Source organism: Channa argus, chromosome 19 (genome assembly GCF_033026475.1).
Source record: "Channa argus isolate prfri chromosome 19, Channa argus male v1.0, whole genome shotgun sequence".
In the NCBI taxonomy this organism is placed as follows: Eukaryota; Metazoa; Chordata; class Actinopteri; order Anabantiformes; family Channidae; genus Channa; species Channa argus.
This window is the reverse complement of record NC_090215.1, coordinates 12441736-12462696: the sequence shown is the minus strand read 5'-3', so window position 1 is coordinate 12462696 and position 20961 is coordinate 12441736. Positions and strand designations below refer to the sequence as shown.

Below are 20961 nucleotides of genomic sequence, written 5' to 3'. Positions count from 1 at the left end.
GGTAATTCCTGGAGGGACTGATTAAAGAAAAATAGGTTTGGCCTATGACTGTGAACTATCAAATAAAAACACATTTTTTTGCCAAAGGTGAATTCACCAGCTATCAAGCCCAAATGCTTTTGTGCATCATTTTTCTCTACCCACAGGAGCGCTTGCTGTAAAAGTGCTCCCAGGCCTGCAGGAATCTGTTAAAACAGCACCTTCCCACTCTTACAATTGCAACAAAAGGGCAACAAGGCATAACACTATTTTTCAACCTAAATGGTCAAAAGCATTGGATTATAACTGTAGCACTATGGGTTTAGTCAAAAAACATGGTTAGATAAAGAAAAATGTTGTGGATAGGCTGAAATCACTGCTTCTTTAATGTTGCACATCATGTCACATATATAATGTCCTTGTGGTCAGAACAGAAAGTTGTTGAACACTGGACTCAATCTTCAGTCTCCTGTGGGAAAGTTCTCTACATTGTTCCCACACTGTGTACACCAGCCCCAACCTCCTCCTTACAAGACTTTTTGACCATGACGCTGTCACATACAGAAGCTGCAGTTTCTGGACATCACCCACATGTAATGAGTTTGTGCTGGTTGTTTTCTGCTTCTGCTGAGTTTGAAGGTTCCTGTCAAAAGTCAACACCTGCATTCTCACACTTCAAAGATGAGGTCAAGAGAATGCATGTGTGTGTGTGTGTGTTTGTGAGTGTGAGTGTGAGACAGGGGTGTATTATGTCTCATAGTTGCAAAGAATCAGATAGTAGATCTTTCTGACTGTTTTTTATCTTCTATTTTTTCTGCCGGGTCAAATTGACCCGAACAGTACCTTTGTAATAAAAACATGTAGGGGGGGGTTACAAATATGTGAACTGAACCATTTTTATTTTATATGTTGATTACACTAAATATGCCAAGCAGGAGAAGTTTCAAAGTGAAAAAATACTTTTAAGTATTTTCTTTAGATTGTTAGATTTAAAATGGGTCAATTTGACCCTGAACAGAAGAGGTGTCTCATTTCAATTTATCAGCATCACTCCATAAAAAAAATAACATTTTTAAAAATCAATTGCATATAAAACTATTGTAATTTATATGTAGGTCTTTTCAGTGTACATTAAAAAAAGTTTTAACATGATATTTTTTTAATAAACGAGTGACCTATGCTCATTTAACCATGATCTGTGAACAGTAAAGAACATCATTGAACTAAATATTGATTGAAATGGTTAGTAATGGAGTTAATGATGAGATATAAACAGTGTTTTTGGTTTTTGGTTTCTGACACTTGTATAATTAAGTGTCCCCCGGGTCAAATTGACCCGGGAACATCAAGGCTGTTCCTCAGAGACGAACATAACAGGAGGGTTAATGCAGTGCTGCCTGAGGGCCCGAAGATCACACGCATCCAGTTTTTACCTTTGGCCTTGTTACTTGTGCACAGAGATTTCTCATTATTCTTGCCCATCTTTACATTCGAGAGGCTCAGCCTCTCTGAAATGCTCCTTTTATATCCAGTCATGTTGCTGACCTGTTGCCAATTAACCTAATTAGTTGTCAAATGCTCCTCCATTTGTTTTTGATTAGCAGCAATTACTTTTCTAGCCTTTTGTTTCCCCTCTTCCAACTTTTGAGATGTGTTGCTGCCATAAAATTTAAAATGAGCAAATATTTTAAATGAAATGTTAAAGTATCTCAGTTTTAACATCTGATATGTTGTTTATGTTTTATGTGAACAGAATAAGCGTTGATGAGATTTGCAAATCATTGCATTTTGTTTTTATTTACATTTACACATCCTGCCTTATTTGGAATTGGGGTTATACATTTATTGTGCCCATTTCTAACATGTTCTTTAGTATATTTAGCAAATTCATAACTATCTTTGAAGGTCTGTCCCCATTATACATCCATTCAAAACATTAGTAGATTTTCTTTTTTTTTTTGCCATCTGCTTCCCACTGAACTTCTTTCATGCTGCCTTCAGTAGATGTGCAGTTTAAGTGCATCATCCATGGCTGAAGTGTCACATTTCCCTGTGTCTCGAATTTGCTGTTTGGCTCTCTGAGATGCTAATGCCTGTAAGAGTGTATCATCACCAACAGAAGGGAGACATTTTTTACACTCACACATTAGAAATAGACCATATTTTTAATTTTACTGACAGTTTGAGAGATGATGGATTGGGCTTTTCACACCCACAACAAGGTAAAAGAGTTCAGCAATATCTCTTTGCGGTTTCTGGATTGAAACAGGCGAAATACATAGAAAGAGATTAAAGTAAAAAACTCTAGAAAGTTAGTGACAAATGTAATCACAACAGTGGCTGTAGCTGGGTAACAAATTATAAGTTATTTTCTACATTTAATCATAGTTTTAAAGAATAAACTTACCCGCATTCTTACCTTAGTTCACCTCACTGTCTTCTTTTCCTTTCGGCTGCTCCCTTTCAGGGGTCGCCACAGCGAATCATGTGCCTCCATCTAACTCTGTCCTCTGCATCCTCTTCACTCACACCAACTAACTTCATGTCCTCCCTCACTACATCCATAAATCTCCTCTTTGGTCTTCCTCTAGACCTCCTGCCTGGCAGCTCCAACCTCAGCATCCTTCTACCGATATATTCACAGTTTCTCCTCTGAACATGTCCAAACCACCTCAATCTGGCCTCTCTGACTTTATCTCCAAAACATCTAACATGAGCTGTCCCTCTGATGTACTCATTCCTGATCCTGTCCATCCTCGTCACTCCCAAAGAGAACCTCAACATCTTAAGCTCTGCAACCTCCAGCTCTGCCTCCTGTCTTTTCTTCAGTGCAACAGTCTCTAAGCCGAACAACATTGCTGGTCTCACCACCGTCTTGAACACCTTTCCTTTCATTCTCGCTGATACTCTTTTATCACACAACACACCTGACACTTTTCTCCACCCGTTCCAACCTGCCTGCACTCGCCTCTTCACCTCTTTTCCACACTCACCGTTGCTCTGAACCGTTGACCCTAAATACTTAAAGTCCTGCACCTTCTTCACTTCTGCTCCCTGTAACCTCACCATTCCACCTGGGTCCCTCTCATTCACACACATGTATTCTGTCTTGCTGCGGCTAAGCTTCATTCCTCTGTTTTCCAGAGCAGACCTCCACTTCTCTAGATTTTCCTCCACCTGCTCCCTGCTCTCACTACAAATAACAATGTCATCTGCAAACATCATAGTCCAGGGAGATTCTTGTCTAACCTCATCTGTCAGTCTGTCCATCACCAGAGCAAACAAGAAGGGGCTCAAAGCCGATCCTTGATGCAGACCCACCTCCACCTTGAACTCCTCTGTCACACCTACAGCACACCTCACCACTGTCTTACAGCTCTCATACATGTCCTGCACCACTCTAACATACTTCTCTGCCACTCCAGACGTCCTCATACAATACCACAGCTCCTCTCTCGGCACCCTGTCATACGCTTTTTCTAAATCTACGAAGACACAATGCAACTCCCTATGACCCTCTCTGTACTTCTCCATCAGCGTCCTCAAAGCAAATACTGCATCTGTTGTACTCTTTCTAGGCATGAAACCATATTGCTGCTCACAAATGTTCACCTCTGCCCTTAGCCGAGCTTCCACTACTCTTTCCCACAACTTCATTGTGTGACTCATCAGCTTTATTCCTCTGTAGTTGCCACAGCTCTGCGCATCTCCCTTGTTCTTAAAAATTGGTACCAGTACACTTTTCCTCCAGTCCTCGGGCATCCTCTCACTCTCCAAGATCTTGTTAAACAAACTAGTCAAAAACTCTACTGCCACCTCTCCTAGACACTTCCATACCTCCACAGGTATGTCATCAGGACCAACTGCCTTTCCACTCTTCATCCTCTTCAATGTCCTCCTCACTTCACTCTTACTAATCTTTGCTACTTCTTGCTTCACAACAGTCACCTCTTCTACTCTTCGTTCCCTTTCATTTTCCTCGTTCATCAACTCTTCAAAGTACTCCTTCCATCTTCCCATCACACTACTGGCACCTGTCAATACATTTCCATACTTATCTTTAATCACCCTAACCTGCTGCACATCCTTTCCATCTCTATCTCTTTGTCTGGCCAACCTGTACAAATCCACCTCTCCCTCTTTAGTGTCCAACCTAGCATACAAGTCCTCATATGCTCTTTGTTTGGCCTTTGCCACCTCTATCTTCACCTTACGCTGTATCTCCCTGTACTCCTGTCTACTCTCTTCAGTCCTCTCAGTGTCCCACTTCTTCTTAGCTAACCTCTTTCTCTGTATACACTCCTGAACTGCCTCGTTCCACCACCAAGTCTCCTTGTCCGCTTTCCTCTTTCCAGATGACACACCGAGTACCCTCCTACCTGTCTCCCTGATCAAATTAGCTGTAGTAGTCCAGTCATCTGGAAGCACCTCCAAACCACCCAGAGTCTGTCTCAGCTCCTCCCTGAAAACTAAACGACATTCTTCCTTTTTCAACTTCCACCACTTCGTCCTCTGCTCTGCCTTAGTCCTCCTTATCTTCCTCACCACCAGCATCATTTTGCACACCACCATCCTGTGTTGTCTGGCTACACTCTCCCCTACCAATGCTTTACAGTCACTGATCTCTTTCAGATTACAACGTCTACATAAGATGTAGTCTACCTGAGTGCTTCTCCCTCCGCTCTTGTACGTCACCCTATGTTCCTGCCTCTTCTGAAAGAAAGTGTTTACTACAGCCATTTCCATTCTCTTTGCAAAGTCAACCACCATCTGACCTTCTGCGTTCCTGTCCTGAACACCAAACTTGCCCATAACAGTCTCATCACCTCTGTTCCCTTCACCTACATGCCCATTGAAATCTGCACCAATGACAACTCTCTCACCTCTGGGGATGCTCTGCATCACTTCATCTAACTCACTCCAGAATTTCTCCTTCTCTTCTAACTCACATCCTACCTGTGGGGCATAACCACTCACAACATTGAACATCACCCCTTCAACTTCCAGCTTCAAGCTCATCAACCTGTCTGATACTCTTTTCACCTCTAGAACATTCCTCACAAAATCCTCTTTCAATATAACTCCTACTCCATTTCTCTTCCTATCTGACCCATGGTAAAACAACTTGAACCCTGCTCCTAAGCTTCTAGCCTTGCTACCTTTCCACCTGGTCTCCTGGACACACAGTATGTCCACCTTCCTTCTCTGCATCATGTCGATCAACTCCCTAGCCTTCCCTGTCATAGTACCAACATTCAAAGTCCCTACTGTCAGTCCTACATTCTTAGCTTTCCTCTTCTCTCTCTGCCTACGAACACACCTTCCTCCTCTTCTTCTTCGTCTTCGACCAACAGTAGTCCAATTTCCACCGGTACCCTGTAGGTCAACAGCACCGGTGGCGGTCGTTGTTAACCTGGGCCCCGACCGATCCGGTATGGAAGCCTTTGTCACGATTCGCATGTTTGATTTGGCATGTGTTTTACGTCGGATGCCCTTCCTGCCACAACCCTCTGCATTTATCCAGACTTGGGACTGGCACAAGAAGACACTGGCTTGTGCCCCCTTGCGGTTGCATTCTTAGTTCACCTCACTGTAAATAACTGAAACCTGTCACCCTGTTTGGTCTAAAGATAAAATATTAATTAAGTCTCTCTGAAAGCCAAACTTTGTATTTTCTTCAGTTTTTATATATATATCTTAAAACAAAACAAAAATATTAGTGACCTTTAGAGGTGCTTGCAGGCAGATTGTTTTACCTTTATTTAGCTAAGCCAACCTCGGGCCAGGTGCATAAATGATGCATGTGCACAGAAATGTGCATAAGCCTCCCTACACTACCTCATCACATTTCAGACCATGCATACATAGTGTTTTAGAGGCAGGATGAAAGAAATGACCCGAAGGACGTTAATATGAGGTGTTATTTAATAATCTAGTAATTGATTTATTGACAATTAATAATGAATCTAATTGAACTATTATTTCCCTTTCCCTTTTTTTAATGCTTAATTGTGAAGTGGCCATTTTGTAAATTTTAAAATGGACTCAAACTCATTTTAATGGCAAAATACAGGAGTAGTAATGAGGAACAAAAAGCGACTGGATAGAAGTACAGCAAATTAAGGTATGAAAAAACTGATATAGTAGTGAGCTAGAATCAGAAAAATAAAAATACCACTCTTGGTACTGTCTGTACATGGTGTGCTCATATTGTACAGGATTTGTAGACACAGAAAGTATTTGTTTTAATAGTGTGTCAGAGGTAGTGTAAAAGCCTCATCTTCTATCAAGCGATGCTGTCAAAAGTTGTACATTAGTGCAGCTCTCAGTCAGGACAAGAATCTACAGGGATTCGCTGAGTTTTACAGATGATAGCAAAAAGGAGCAGGTCAAAAAGCCAAGATGCAAATGATCCATTAGCACAGATTTCAATTTGACTGAGGAAAGAGCATAAAGGATCTGGAAACAGGAATCGTCCAACCAGGTGTTCATGCTGCTCTGGACCACAGTCTACCTACCTACAAATGTGTGCTGAATTTAATAACTTCATAGTTAATTCAAGTCTAATTCAAGAGAATGTACAAGGATGTGAACTATATTTCAAAAAGTCTCAACATCAGAGCAGCACCAGCTGGAAAATTCAGTTCACATCTGAAAAGCTGGATAATAAAACCAGGTACTGTATATGACCAGTTTTTTGTTTCAGTAAGAGTCACAAGTTCAAAAGTGTGTTATGACAAACTCATAAAGTAAGTATGGCTTTGAAATTGGAAAATAAGTGTGCACAGACGTGTCTAGTAAGGGAGGACGTGAGAGGTCTGGAGGTCACGTAGTGAAATAACAGGTCTGATGTATCAAAGGTTATTGCTTTTACACAGGCCATCTTTAGGAGCAGCTAATCCACTGGAAAATCTGCCCTTTAACCACAGCCTGTCACAAACAAGAAAACAGGTTCCTGTATCAGCTGTTTGTTCAATTATATCATTTAATCTGGAAAATAAGAAAACAGGTCAGGGTTGCCCTGGTTTGTTATGAGTAGGTAAAAATAGAAGATTCAAGTGCACAACCATAAACAAGAGATGGCATCAGGTCTTTGGGAACACAGTAGAGATTCTGCAGGCAATATGAACAGTGACGGGTGAGTGGAAAGGTAGATAATGGAATAATACAACAGTGAGGAACACACAGTTCAAGTAGTATGTCCTCTAACCGGCAGTATCTCAACAACAAAGTCTCTGTAGAGTGCGCTGGGTACTCTGTAGCGTCAAATCAAGTCCAGTGATACAAACTGATAAAACTGATATTCAGGAACTCAGGAAAAAGGAGACCTGGAAGAACTGCAACAAAGAGTGATTGCTGACTGAGGGCTTTTCTAGTGCCTTTGATTGGACTGCATGAGCTGCAGGTGAGATAGTGGGTAGAGCTGGACAGAAATGGAGGGACAACTAAACAAAGGTATGACTCATCATTTGATATTTAAAGGATAAAGTCCGTGGTTTTCTAGATTTTACTAACTCTGGTTTAGAACCTGGTTTAGGCTTACTTCTCTTTGCCATAGATTTACATTGTTGCTCAAAAACACATCAGTGAGAACCACCTCTGCACTTTGTGACATGTATATTACTATGTTTAGTCATGAGAGTCCCACAGACTGAGAATATCCATCACTGCACTTATCTGAGGGGGAGTATTCAACAGAGATGTGCTGAGAGAGACAACGCTGCTACTACTTCTCTGGTGACCCCACATCTTTAATTAGAAACACATTACCCAGTAAAGCAGTTTGCCTCTCAGCTGAGAGGGATTTGGAAGCATGTAAAACAGCTCACACAGGCCCTTTTGTGTGGCTTCCTGGTGACCCATTGAATGACCCATTGACAGAGGATTCACGACTTCATAAGTAGACATTTCCTGATGGCTCTGAGTGCACAGGTTGTGACCTTCAAGTTGTACTGTAACACATGTGGCCTTTTGTCAGAGCCCATGTAAATTAATTTTTTGTCCAGTTTGCTTGTTGACTTTCTCCTTGCCATTCAAATGTAAAGTGAATCAACACATTTTGTGAAGGAAACAATGGAAGAGCCATTGTTGTTGGCAGTCACCTGAGTGTTGTCATGACTTGAATGTTTCAAATGGCAGCCATTTCTCATACTTGATTTTCCTTGAAAATAATGCACAGGTTGAAGGCAGCATAAGGCCCAGGGTCAGACTGAAACAAACACTGTCACTAGTTTTCAGGAGCACCAGGTCAATACATGCTTTACTACTTCACTTGTGAATCTCCACTTGTGAACTTTGACCAATCTCTTTAAAAACGATGGAGCCTGTGGAAATTATTGTAGGAAAAAAAATCATCATCAAAGGAAGGACAAATATTACCTCAACATCAGTTTTTTTTAGTCAAGGTTTCTCATCTTACAGCACATATGCATCACTTCCTGAGGCAAAAATCCTATGATAGATCTGTTTTAAAGACGTAATTACCTGTGACCTCACTGATGTAAATGTTTGTGTGTGGCACTGACAGCAAGAAGAATTGTTTATCTGCAATAATTTAGGATCGAGTTACCATAAAAAGTAACTGTTGGTGATAATGTCAGTGTCATTATTCTAGTGAAGAGGAGCCACAGTAGAGAGGGAGAGTCAGGAAGAGCGAGCAATGCACAAGGATGCTGGAAGTTTTAAAAGAAACTGAAGTGGATGGCAGGAACGGACAGACAAGCAACACACATCTGCAATAAACAAAGCAGACAAAATTGAGTTGCAGCTTTTTAATGAAGGGCCAAACTAACACAGAGATACAAAGCTGCCTTAAAAAGGCACAAAATGACCAAAAGGAGATACAAAACTACAGCCACAAAAGGATCACTCTAAGATACCATAAACAACCTAAAAGGGATCCAGAACACAGGCCGAACCACCAAAACAACCAAACGAGAACAAATATCTCCAAAAAAAGATTGTTGGGTGGCCGTTCACCTTTTGGTGCCCAGGAGACAACATTCTCATAATTCATCCATGAACAAAACACACGCTTTGATAACTTTTTCTTTCTTATCATATATTAGTGAACCATCTCTCTACCTCCCTGCTCTCTTGCACAGTTCTTGTGCCAAAATAAAGGTTCAAGGATGAGCTGGATTCCTGCTTGTTTCCTCAGACCCTTCCTCTAATCTGTGGCTGGATTTATGTGAACCGACTTTTGTTTGGCTCATGTACAGTAAACTCTACATACTGTTTACTGTAACCTGGATAACTTTGATCTTTGACTTCAGGCACAGGGAGCCGTGCCCAGTATTTATCGGAAACATGTTTAATGTGCCGCATTAGTTCACACGATAGATACATTTCTTACAGAGCTTCATCTGTAGGGTGCTGAAATAGTGGGAGTGAAGTCAGTTCTCCTTTTAACATTAGTAACATTGCAGAAGAGATGAAAGCTCTGAAATCTTACAGATTAGTGCTGTAAATACCAAACGCTGTAATGATGCTCTTTATGACGCTCATGAATCAATATCCACTTTGTTTGCCTTGGGCCTTCTGCAGGGTGTCTAATATATTTCTGATGTCCTCAGGAGGTGATGGCAAAAATACCAGCGTGATGACTTAGAGTGACCATTTGTATGGAAGTTGCACATTTAATCTTTAGTATCTACCCAAAGGCCGGACTGTATGCAAATACATTTTTAAATATAAATTTACATAGAAAATAGAAATACAAATACATGAAAAATAGTGTATATATGAATGCATTGACCTGCAGCCTTGATCTAACAGCAAAATAATAACACATTTTGTTTTGGCACATTCAGACTGGTTTGCAACAAAATAAATAGATTTCAATATGTAATAATATAGCAAGATGAAATTACATATATTTAATTAATTATCAGTTGGTTTTAAACCATATTTTTCTTTCACTGTAAAAGTTTTATTTACAAATGCACAGCATATAGTCTGAAATGTGACTCTAGAGAAAATGGAGAGAAAACCTCTGCTTTGTGCTGTTTTTTCTGTTGACATTAATTGAGAAAAGATGACTTTACCTTTGTGCTGGTCACTGAAGTAACTGAAGTAAGTCGGGCAGGTTATTGTGACCACCTCTCCAACTCTGGCCGAAGGCCAACAGGCAATGATGTCCCACATACCTTGGCAACCTGCCAGGAAACAATCTCGTTAACATGGCATCACTCAACCTGAGACTGACACACCCACAAACCCACAAGGACAAAACCTAAATCATCTAATTAATGTGACAGCCATGACACAATTGTGTGTGTGGTCTGCAGTGACTATACTGTAGGTTCAGTTCTGCAGAGAAGCAGTGTAAACTGTTGTTTTATCTGCTTTCCTTCAGTTTTACTACAGACATTTCAGTCTGCATTTCATTCATGGTAGAGAGTTCAAATAATGGCAAGTAAGACAGACATGAAAACTGTTTTTGTATTTACAAGATGAGAATAAACCCCCTTATCGTCTTTGTATATCTGAAATGTATCGTGTGCTCCGTAACTACTTCCTCTTTAGTGCATGTCAATATCCTCAATAATTTCTCTTTGAAATACATCATTTTAACTGTTCAGAACACTTTGTGTGTAGTTACTTATTAGTTCTATTTGTTTATGCTTTTACGCTCCTTCATTCTCAATCTTTCTGCTGATGCCTGATGTTCTTTGTGACTAAATGTGCAATCGTTTTTTTCTGCGTCTGTGCTACAATTGAAGATCTTTTGTGAACTCTTCTGTAGTTGAAATCAAAGTCAAAACATTTCACTTTGTAATTGCAAGTAACAGCAGCGTGCACAGGCTTAAAACATGAGTGAATCTTCAGAAAAGTGTGAAATAACTAAAGGGTGGGCACTGAACAATTTCTGAGACAGATCTCAAAGCATAACTTAACTCATAACTTTTAGAAATGTTTTTTCAAAGAACAGTATCTTCAGTCTGTACACTAATATAAAACCTTTTTCAATATTGAAATTGGGCGACTGTGGCGCAAGAAGGTAGAGCGGTCATCCACCAATCTCACAGTTGATGGTTTAACCCCTGGCACCTCCGGTCACATGTTGAAGTGTCCTTGAGCAAGACACTGAACCCCAACACCAGTGAGTGTTGGCCAGCTGCATAGGTGTGTGTGTGATTGTGAGAGCAATTGGGTGAATAAGAAGCAGTGTAAAGTGTCCTGTTTTAATATGTTACATAAGCATATAAGCATAGGCTATTGACATATGTGGTTTTATCATAATGTTTAATAGGTTTATTAGATATGTGACCTCTGAGAGCAGCTTCCACTACCTTCCTGTTCAGGAAGCAGATAGGGATGAGAAAAGAGAGTTATTGCAGAGATAAGAAAATAGTTTCTACATAAGCAGTTTATGTTTATTTACTTGATGCACTGTTTGGTATGTCAGGTTGTGTAGTAATATTTTAATAAAAATGAGAGCAAATGGAACCAATGCTGTAAATGTTTAATATAAATGAGTTGTACAGAAAAAAAAGAGCCCAATTCTGGTGCTTCAGTGAGCCTGTAGTTGAAAGTAGTGGAAACTGAAATACACATTAAAGTCTTACTCGAATCTCATGTTAAGGGTCAGGGGCATTATTTTTAGTAAACTGTTTTTATCTCTTATTCTTTTTAAACCAGATCATTCTGTTCATCCTAATACCTGTATGATTATTTAAGAGTGAATTTTATGCACAATAATGCCTGAAAAAGTGATATCTATGCTATGTAAACTGCTTCTGTAATACTCAACATTTTAGTGAACTTTACACTACACCCACCATCACAATGATATTGATTTAGTGTCCAAATCGCAATGCACTGCTCACTAGCTGCAGTTTTCAAAGCCTGACACCCTGGGCCTCTTCTCAATTAATGATTTGACAGTAACGCTTTAGATTACACCCCGTGACTTACAGGGTAAGTGCAGTGAACTGTGTGCTTACTTGTGATACATATTTGTGATACATACAGTATTTGTTGTTACTTGATAACAATAAGCAGACTTTGGGGAATAACAGGGTAACAAGATGACAATGAGAAAAAAAATACCTACAGTGTAAGTATTTTGTAGTTAAGGGGAACTTATTAAATATTACATGATAGGTGTGAATATTTATGATGTAACTGCCTTGTAACTACAAATAAGAAGAGAGTATGAGGCTCCACTTTAAATTAAAGCTTAAGCGTTACAGATTTGATTGCTATGCCTCCAACACATCCATCTACTATGTCAAAGTATACGGAAAGTGCAAAATACACAATTTAAAAGTTAATGAATTTGCCACATAAATTATTATTCTATGTCTTTGATTAATTTGGAGAACCACCATGTTTTTTCAAGATAATAAACTATACCTGTCCTAATGGATAAGAAGATACAATAAGTTTAGGTTGTGAGGATAAGTCACACTGTAGTGGAAAATATCTGTATAAAGACTTTCTGAGAAATACTGCGTATGAAGTACTGCGCTAAGGTCTTAAAGTATCTGCCTCCTGGTACCTTAACCAGTTTTAAGAAGAGATCAAACTAGGCACAACAGGAGAACATGACCGGAGGTAACAACGCTGGTTTGGAAATTAAATAACGTAATTGGAAAGTCAGACCTAAAATGCCACTTTGAAGCCTGTTACCATCTTAAAAAGACACTGACCTTGAACTATAGAATAATTGTAAAACTTGGCTGAGGTTAACATCAGGGTAATTGGCCAATGAGTTTGAAAAATATGTGGTCTGAATTTCCTCCTGCTAGTACATAATATTACATTATCTAACCTCCCACACTCTATTACCTCACCTCACTATGCATTTACTCTTACTGTGTTCCCATTTCCTCTAAACAGCCTCATGCACACCCTAAACATTCAGAGAATGGAAAATATGTTTTCAAAAATAACCTGAAGTGAAGTTCCCAGAGGTGCTATTCTCACAGCGCTGCTTCTCCAGCTCGATCTCATTGACCACGTCACACATCTGCACTGATAACACCTGTGAAAGAGGCAGAGACCACATTTAGGTGTCAAGAATCGAAGAGGAGTCCATCACTGCAATTAGTTACTGAACAAAGGCGTAGGATTCAAGTAAAGAGGTTATATCCCAGGAATTATATACTTATATTTATTTCAGATACATTCCTGAAACTGTGGCCTTTTCCTTATGTTTTGCTATTAGATGGAACCCCCAGTGAAAAATACAGTGAATACACAAAAATGCTCTGTATGTCTGAAATCCAAACAAAGACCCCTCCCTTTTACTGGGTAAACAGATGCTATCATACAAATGGATTAGAAAGTGGAGAAGGGAGCCACAGGGTAATCTTCTGCGATTGCTCATCTGTGTCAACAAAGTCTGAAAAATGCAGGCTGACAGCCTGTGGCACCGAGCCGATGGGTCAATGAAAATGTGTAAGTTGAACAGAGAGGAGCTTGAGAAGGTCAGTGGAGATGGAGAGAGAGGCAGAGGCAGAGTGTATTCCTGCACAACTAGAGTTTCACCCCACAATACCTACAGCACTAAATGTCACGTGGAGAGGTGTATTGCAACATAAAGCTCATGGTGCAGTTATAATTACACAACTTGTATTTTCTAAATCATACTTATAGGCGTTGATATTTTCTCTTTTCATTAGCCCCAACCCTCCTGGAGCTATCAGATATGAGAAATATCCTCATTAATCAGCCTCGAACATCCTGTTTATTCGAGGGTCACGCTCCCAATAGATATATCATCACAAATAAGACATGTCAAAAATATCCGAAAAAGTCTTATCAAAAATGATCTAAAGTGAAACTTGTATGGCATTAATTTATACTAAATAGCTTGAGTTTCTTACTTAAAGTCACTTTATCATCAACGACAAACCCACACGAGATTAGCATTCCTTGCTTTTGCTAACAACGCCACTGTAGTTAAATTTAGGCTGCCAAGTAGCAGATTGGCATAATGAGGTTTTTAGGATAGAAAGAGTGTGAGTAAGAAAGACTTTTCACCTTAAAAATTGTGTACAATATGGCAATAAAATGCAATAGATAGAAATAATAATTAAAGTGTAAACAGTGAATTTGAAATGTAATTATGGTTCTAGAGCGAGCAGCAGAGCAGGGACAGTAGGAGACAGAGGTGAAGTCACAGAGTCACAGGTAATTTTCTGTGGCTTAATGATAAAAGCCAGCTTGGTAAGGCCATTAATTTGTGTGAAGATACGCTTGATTTTCATTAGAGACCTACAGCAACTTCATTATGCTGAAGAAAAAGCTGCTGGACTAACAGCCAGAGACATATGATGAATTTCTGGTATTGGTATTGGTATTGAAATTAGTAACATAGACATTGTTAAAACTAAAGACAAAGGCTGGTAAAAATATAATAATGGCCACGTTTTACGGTTTTTGGATATGCATGCAATAATATGTAATTCCTGTGTGTTTAGATACAATACACCATGTCATTGTCTTGGCTTGTAAAAGCTTGCTTAACTCTAAACTCAAACCCTGTTTAGTTTAGTTGGGCTTTAGTTAAAAGAAGGTGATGATTCAGCTTAGGTCTCTCGATACTGGCAGACAAAAAATCAGAGTTTGTTTTTAAGGAATTTGAACAAACAAGATGGCATTTTTGATAACAGTCTCATGGTTGCCCTCAACACAAGAATGTGTAGTGCTCGTTTTTTCTTCACGTGGATGTTTGAGCTTCACTGTGCAGATTTGATGTGCTGCCTGACACCAGAAGACTGCTTTCACATTTATCTGCATCTAAAGAGGGAAGGTTTTCCGCCTGTATACAAGCACATTTGTTTTTAATTGTTGATCTTAGACACACACACACACACACACACACACACACACACACACACACACATAAACACACACACACTCACGTGTGATGTAGAGATTTAACACCTCCAGTTCACACTTTTCAAAAAACAATCAGACATGTTGAATTCAGTGGTTTTCACATAAAAAACCACTTGCAGGTTCTTCAATTTAATTGTATTTTGGGCTTTGTTGGTAATAAAACTAGAAACAAACAATATCAGAATAAAATTGCTCCAAGCAGAGTGATTTTATATGCTTCTAATATATCTCTGAAGGGGACCTTTAAACCCTGACAGAGTTATAAATACTGTGCTGCTGTAGCTACATACATCAAATGACTTGTAATCATCAAAACAATACTGCATCAAGGGCAACAATATGCATTATGTTGAACAGACTCTTGGTAAACAACATTCACAAACATGACACCAAAATGAAGTAAATACATTACACACTGTCTATGTAATTTACTTCCATTTCTGAACTTATCTCCACACTCACTCTCTGCCTCCACGGACGAGGTCATCCTGACACTATCATAGTCAACCCAACTTTTCTCACAGGATTCTTTGCCTGCAACCGATTACAGGAGAAAATCCAACATGTCCTAAAGTAACAGCAGCAGCATTGGCTGGAAGGCAGGAAATTAATCTGCTAGCATTTTCTGTGCAGACCAACATGGATAGAGGAGGAAATCTCATGTTGTGTCAGCCCCTTTGGTAACCTTATTTTTGATGAGTATGAAATTGATTGTCAAGCCATGTAATGGTGGAGCACTTCAGAAAAGCCCCTCGGAGGGAAACCTAATACCCAGTTATTGCAACTGTACATAAAACAGAATATACAGAATAAACAGCACTCAAGAAAACTCACTGAAAATCATTCCAAAGGGAGGTCAAAGTCCACATTGGACAAAAACGAAACAGAGAGAATAAACATCAGCAGGGCAAGAGAAAATTTGGATGCTGAACAGGACCAAGGCTAAGTGAGAAGAAAACTTAACTGAACAAAAGTAGATTCATCAGGAAACTAAACGCAAGGCCACGTTCTCCCTTATTAGGTATTAGTGGCTGATATTGTTAGTGTTAGCATAAGATCAGGCAAAGACAGAAAGTGAAGTGTCAGTCTGAACTTAACTCTCTCCTTAACTCTAACTAAACACGTTTTATGATGCTTAAACTGATCCCAAACAAAGTCTGACTTTACCAATTTACTGTACTGTATTTAATGTTTAATTTTATTTATAGATAACAAAATAAGTGTACTCTGTAGGTTCGGCTCAGTTATGGTTAAAGTTCTTAACTCCTGTGCTTGTCTGCACTGCAAATAGACCATCAACGTTTATTTAGTGGGAATTGCAAAACGTTAATTTTTTTTCAATTATAAAATATGTTATGTAACTCTGAACTGTGGCTTGTAATATGCAGTGGTCCCTGTCCTTAACTTGTGTTCTGATGTGGGATTTACATTTTTTTCTAACTTTGTTGTATGTGGCCATAATTCAGTATGTTAGACGGGTACATGACAAACTAAACTAATGTTAGAGTTTTATTCAGCTGAAGTCTCTGAAGTCATTTATCAGCCCCTGTTATGAATTACATCATTCCTCTGTAGCTTACAGTCACTCATTATAATGTCAATATGTAACCTGGCTCATAATGAACAGAGCTATATTCAGATGTTTTCAGTCATGTTAATCAGGTTAACTGTGTGCTGACTTGACACAGGTGGACAGTACGGTTGCCACTGTCCTGTGATTATCCCATGTAGCTTAGCGAGTTGCCTGTGGCTTCAAGATGAAGTGATTCTGACAGAACTTGAGCTATCCAAGCTAAAAATACAAAAATAAAAATCAAGCTAATATTTTCAGTTTCATGCGTGTAACTTTTGGGAAACTCAACGGAGTGACAACAAACCTGATGTTTCCCGAAAACCATTAATACTGCATAAAGAGAGGAAAACCTAAAATGAGGTTCCTCACCAGAGGGGAAAACAGACATGAGACTGGAATGTGTGCATGGTCTTGTACTGCAGGCTGCTGGGATCAAACCTGCTTGATTGCATGGAGGTAGTTTATTAGTTCATGGATTACCCTGTATATTGTTAACAGAGCCAGAATACACAGAGGGAGACCAGTGATAATAAAACTGTCTTAGACTCAAAGTATGCGATTTATGTTGAGTGGCTGAAATTGGGGTACATTTCCGGATCTGTGAAGTGACTAATAGAACGGATCTGACACAAAATTATACATGAATGACAATGCTGGAGACCAATATTAAGTGCCTGCCAGGTAGAGAGGCTGAAAACGCACTGATAGTATCTGCAGTTTGGACAGCTCAGCCAAGAGATTGCTGTTTTGGGAAATAAATCAACATGTCTATGCAAATGATAAGTAGAGTTCCGCAGGACCTTTGGGACACACAAATACACACAGCATCTCCATAAGCAAAACATCACATAAATACCTGCTAGTTTGGAGCTCAACGCGAGAGCTGCCAGGCTTTTCTTTTGCTTCGAGCGGTTAGGGATTGTTGCCATTTAAAATGGCTTCTGGTTTTGCCTGGTTTTAGCAGAATGAAATAAAAATGAGGAGAAGCTTGTGTTTGTGTGAGGCCACATAATGCAGAGCAATGTGTTTATCCATTCCTGCACTTCACTGGAGAGCAACATCTACATCATGTGATGTGTATAACTTTTCACCTCTTGTTGTTACATTTGGGGTTGATTAATCAGTAAGCACAGCGTGTGCGATGGAAACAATGTAAACATTAAACACTTATCTGGCCAAACACACATGAACACAACAATTGACTGATCAGAAAAACCGACATGAGACTATGCAGCTATTTTGTAATGTGGGGCAGAAATGTGAGTTCACGTAGAAATAAGCATCGTTCAGTTTTTTTAATTTTTTAATTTCTTGTACTTTTGAATGTTTCCTTGCAGTTTGACGAAAAACAAAGGTTATAATAGTAATACTTACTAATTTTATTATTAGTGCTACTACTACCAATAATAAGGTGATTGTGTCAAAGATCCATCCCTTCAGGGCTGAATGCCCTTCCTGTTGCAACCCTCCCCTTTTGTCTGGGCTCAGGGCTGTCACCAGGGTGGTGGGGTGGGATTTGAACCTGTCACCTGCTGTGGCCCAACCCAATGATCTACCACTGATCCACCAGGCCCCCTCTGAGGCTCTGAGGTGAAGTGACACATGTAATACATATACTAATAAAGTACATTTATCTTTACAATTACATCTCAGATTACATATCACACAATTACATTTTCTTGATGCCCTATGACATTAGCTAATGCATATTGGGATAAAATGAATACTCTCCTCTAAAACAATCTGAGTATGCATACCCTGCATAATAAAAAAATAAATTACATTAATATAGCAAGTTTAGGAAAGAAGTTCGGGTCAGTAGATATTTGTTTACTGTTTGAGATTGTTTTTAAAATCCATGACTGTTCAATGACCTTAACCACATTATCTATGAAAACGAAGGTCTACATTGACACAGTTATGTAAACCCAAACCATGAGGGGTTTTTTCCACATTTTATTTTTCTAAAAAACAAAATGCTGACTTTCCCATACCTTATACTGCATGTTCAGTATTTGCAACCTTGAAAACAAAGGACACCACCAATAATCTGCTCTAAATGTTTATTAGTGATACATAGGGTAAGTTCAAACAACCTACACAGTTTTTAAGGTTGGAGGACTTGTTGCCAGCCAGCCACTACATGTACTTTCCAACCACTTATGAGATTTTCTGTGCTCCCTTCAACATCACTTATTCCTCCTTCAGTAAATTGATGTCACATGTCAGGGTGTGTTATTGTAAAGGTGCTGCCTAAGGCTGGGGACACTGGTGCCTATAGGAGCCGCTAAAATATGTCAACGAATGATATGTCTTGTTAATTTTTAAGTCTTGGGTGGGCTGGACATCTGAAAGTTATCAGAAGTGAGGAGACTGACTTCATATCACTTATGATATTCTTTGTCTAAAGAGCTGTACAGGAATGAGCCACTGGGCTGAATGAGGGAAGACTCCAAAGACACAACTGTCACAACTGTCACAATCACATTCTTAAAAATGTAGGAGTTAGCACAGATCTGCTGAATTGTCCTCTCTCTAACATTTGGATGATTTTGATTTGTGTCCAAGCTGGTTGTTCATTTAACAACTAAGATCAAACAAGAGTTATATATAATTGAAAACAAAGGTGCAGGAAAGCCTTAATATTTAGCACCCTCAGTCAATACTTCACAGAACCAAACTTCCATGAAGCAAATCATCGTGGCAGTAAAAGGTGACACATTACCTTACGGTAATGCTCAAAGGCTTTTCATCCAATTACCTGGCAGAGTACTAAAATCACCTGTGGGAGCCAAATTATGAAGGTGTTTCAGTATGAGAGTGTGCTGACTTTTAATTCTGACGAGTCATATTGGTATTCATTGGACTTCTTGCGTCAGTTCAACAGGACATTTGTCATGTTTTAGTGTTGGCAGGAAGCCTGCGACTTGTTCTCAGAAGAATTTCACCTTCACACTGGTACAAATAAAGCTCAAATATTTTTCAGAATCTTTCATTTCATTCAATCTTTAAAAAAAATTGTAAAATGTCCTTGACTTTTAAACTGTATTAGATAGACACAGATAGAAAGACAGATAGATAGACAGACAGGTAGTTTCTAATAATCTCATTTTAGATCCTGTAAAATAGGATCTTGGGACCATGCTCCCTCTCATAAAACAGAGGGTAATTTCCTGTAGGAAGTAGTAGCCTTCACTGTTCTTGATAAAATTGTCCTAAATGTCTGTTAAAGCGTAATTTCAGATTTCAAACAGCTATTTCCCGTTAGGTCCCAGCAAAGCAATATTTCAGAGTAAACGAGACTTACTTTTGGGAGATATCCGTGAATCAGCATCAGAAAAAACACATGTGAGGCATCCATTCTGGGTTTAGGTCTGGAGTTTTCTTATCCAAGGCCCATCAATAATGGTATAAAACAAACCGAGCTACGTAAATTTGCGCCGGTGTGTGAGTGTGTTCAGATGCGGGAGGTAAAGCTGCGGCCGCTCCAAAGCACTGCGCTCCTTTCTGTGCGCTCCTCCTGCAGGAGAGCTGCATCTGTTTGACTGGACCCGCCCCTCGCCCATTCACAACTCCAAAGGAGGCTGGCAACACGGCTGCTGGAGATGTGGTTAAGGGAGGACGCTTTATCTAAGGAGATCACTAATTCATCGTGTAAACATAAGCTGCACTCCGTGTGGGACGCATAGTGGGGAAACCCTCAAGTGAGCGCATCAGGCGGCACGAGAAGTGTATGAAGATGATCTTCATCAGCAGATAATAATGTCGATGACAACTTCACATAAGTGATGGCAGGTGTGTCTCATATGTGGCATCCATCAGGACCCCATGGAATGATGGCCCATGGGACATACAGATTGACCAAAAATTTCATATTTTCTCTCGATTGACTTTTGGAGTTATGGTAACTAAAGAGTTTGATGTGCAGGTGTTTCATTCTGCTTTTGCGTTACAAAAGAACCACGCACGAATTAAAGGTGTGTTACTTTATTTTACTACTAAATCTTCCATTTGTATTGCTAGCCTACTATATTTTAGGGACATTTGGGCCACATCATCACATTTTAATATAGGCCACTTTCAGCTCACTTTAGTTTGGCTAACATAAGCTATTTAGATGTGGTTCACATGTACTTTGTTATGATATGGGCCATATTTGCTTGTGATTATGTGTTGTGATATATATTGTTGTTATGTAATCAAAACAAGAAACCATTAATAAAAACAATGATTACTAGCCAGTAACACACCAGACTGTCTTACACTGAATTTAAAAACAGTGGCTTCCACTTTAGACGTTGTTATAATAAAGTGACCATAAAGTAGATGAGCACCATTGCCACCGGAGGAGGAAAGAGTACTGTAGGTGCCCAGCCCTTCTTTACTCTAACATGGGAATAAATAATGTTAAGCAAGGTTAGAAAATATAGCAGGGAACCTTCTAAAGAGCTGCTTCTGTTGCGTGATAAAAAAAAAGCCCATTAACCAAATTGCAGTGGTCCATCCTCATGTAATGGCTAATGCATAAGGATGAGAAAGGTGTAATCAAAAAATGA

At 39.4% G+C, this 20961-nt stretch overlaps 1 protein-coding gene across 1 annotated transcript in view; it reads right to left on the bottom strand.

The window, feature by feature from the left end:
- The window catches only part of vipr1b (vasoactive intestinal peptide receptor 1b), a 46039-nt gene extending 25714 nt beyond the window's left edge, over positions 1-20325 (bottom strand). Inside the window, exons 1-3 of the mRNA XM_067486861.1 lie at positions 19713-20325; positions 12880-12970; positions 10026-10136 (exon numbers count right to left, since the gene is read on the bottom strand). Of these exons, the coding sequence (XP_067342962.1) occupies positions 10026-10136; positions 12880-12970; positions 19713-19766 (256 nt within the window). The 5' untranslated portion in view covers positions 19767-20325. The remainder of the gene's footprint in view (positions 1-10025; positions 10137-12879; positions 12971-19712) is intronic.
- Between the last annotated feature and the right edge of the window lie 636 nt (positions 20326-20961).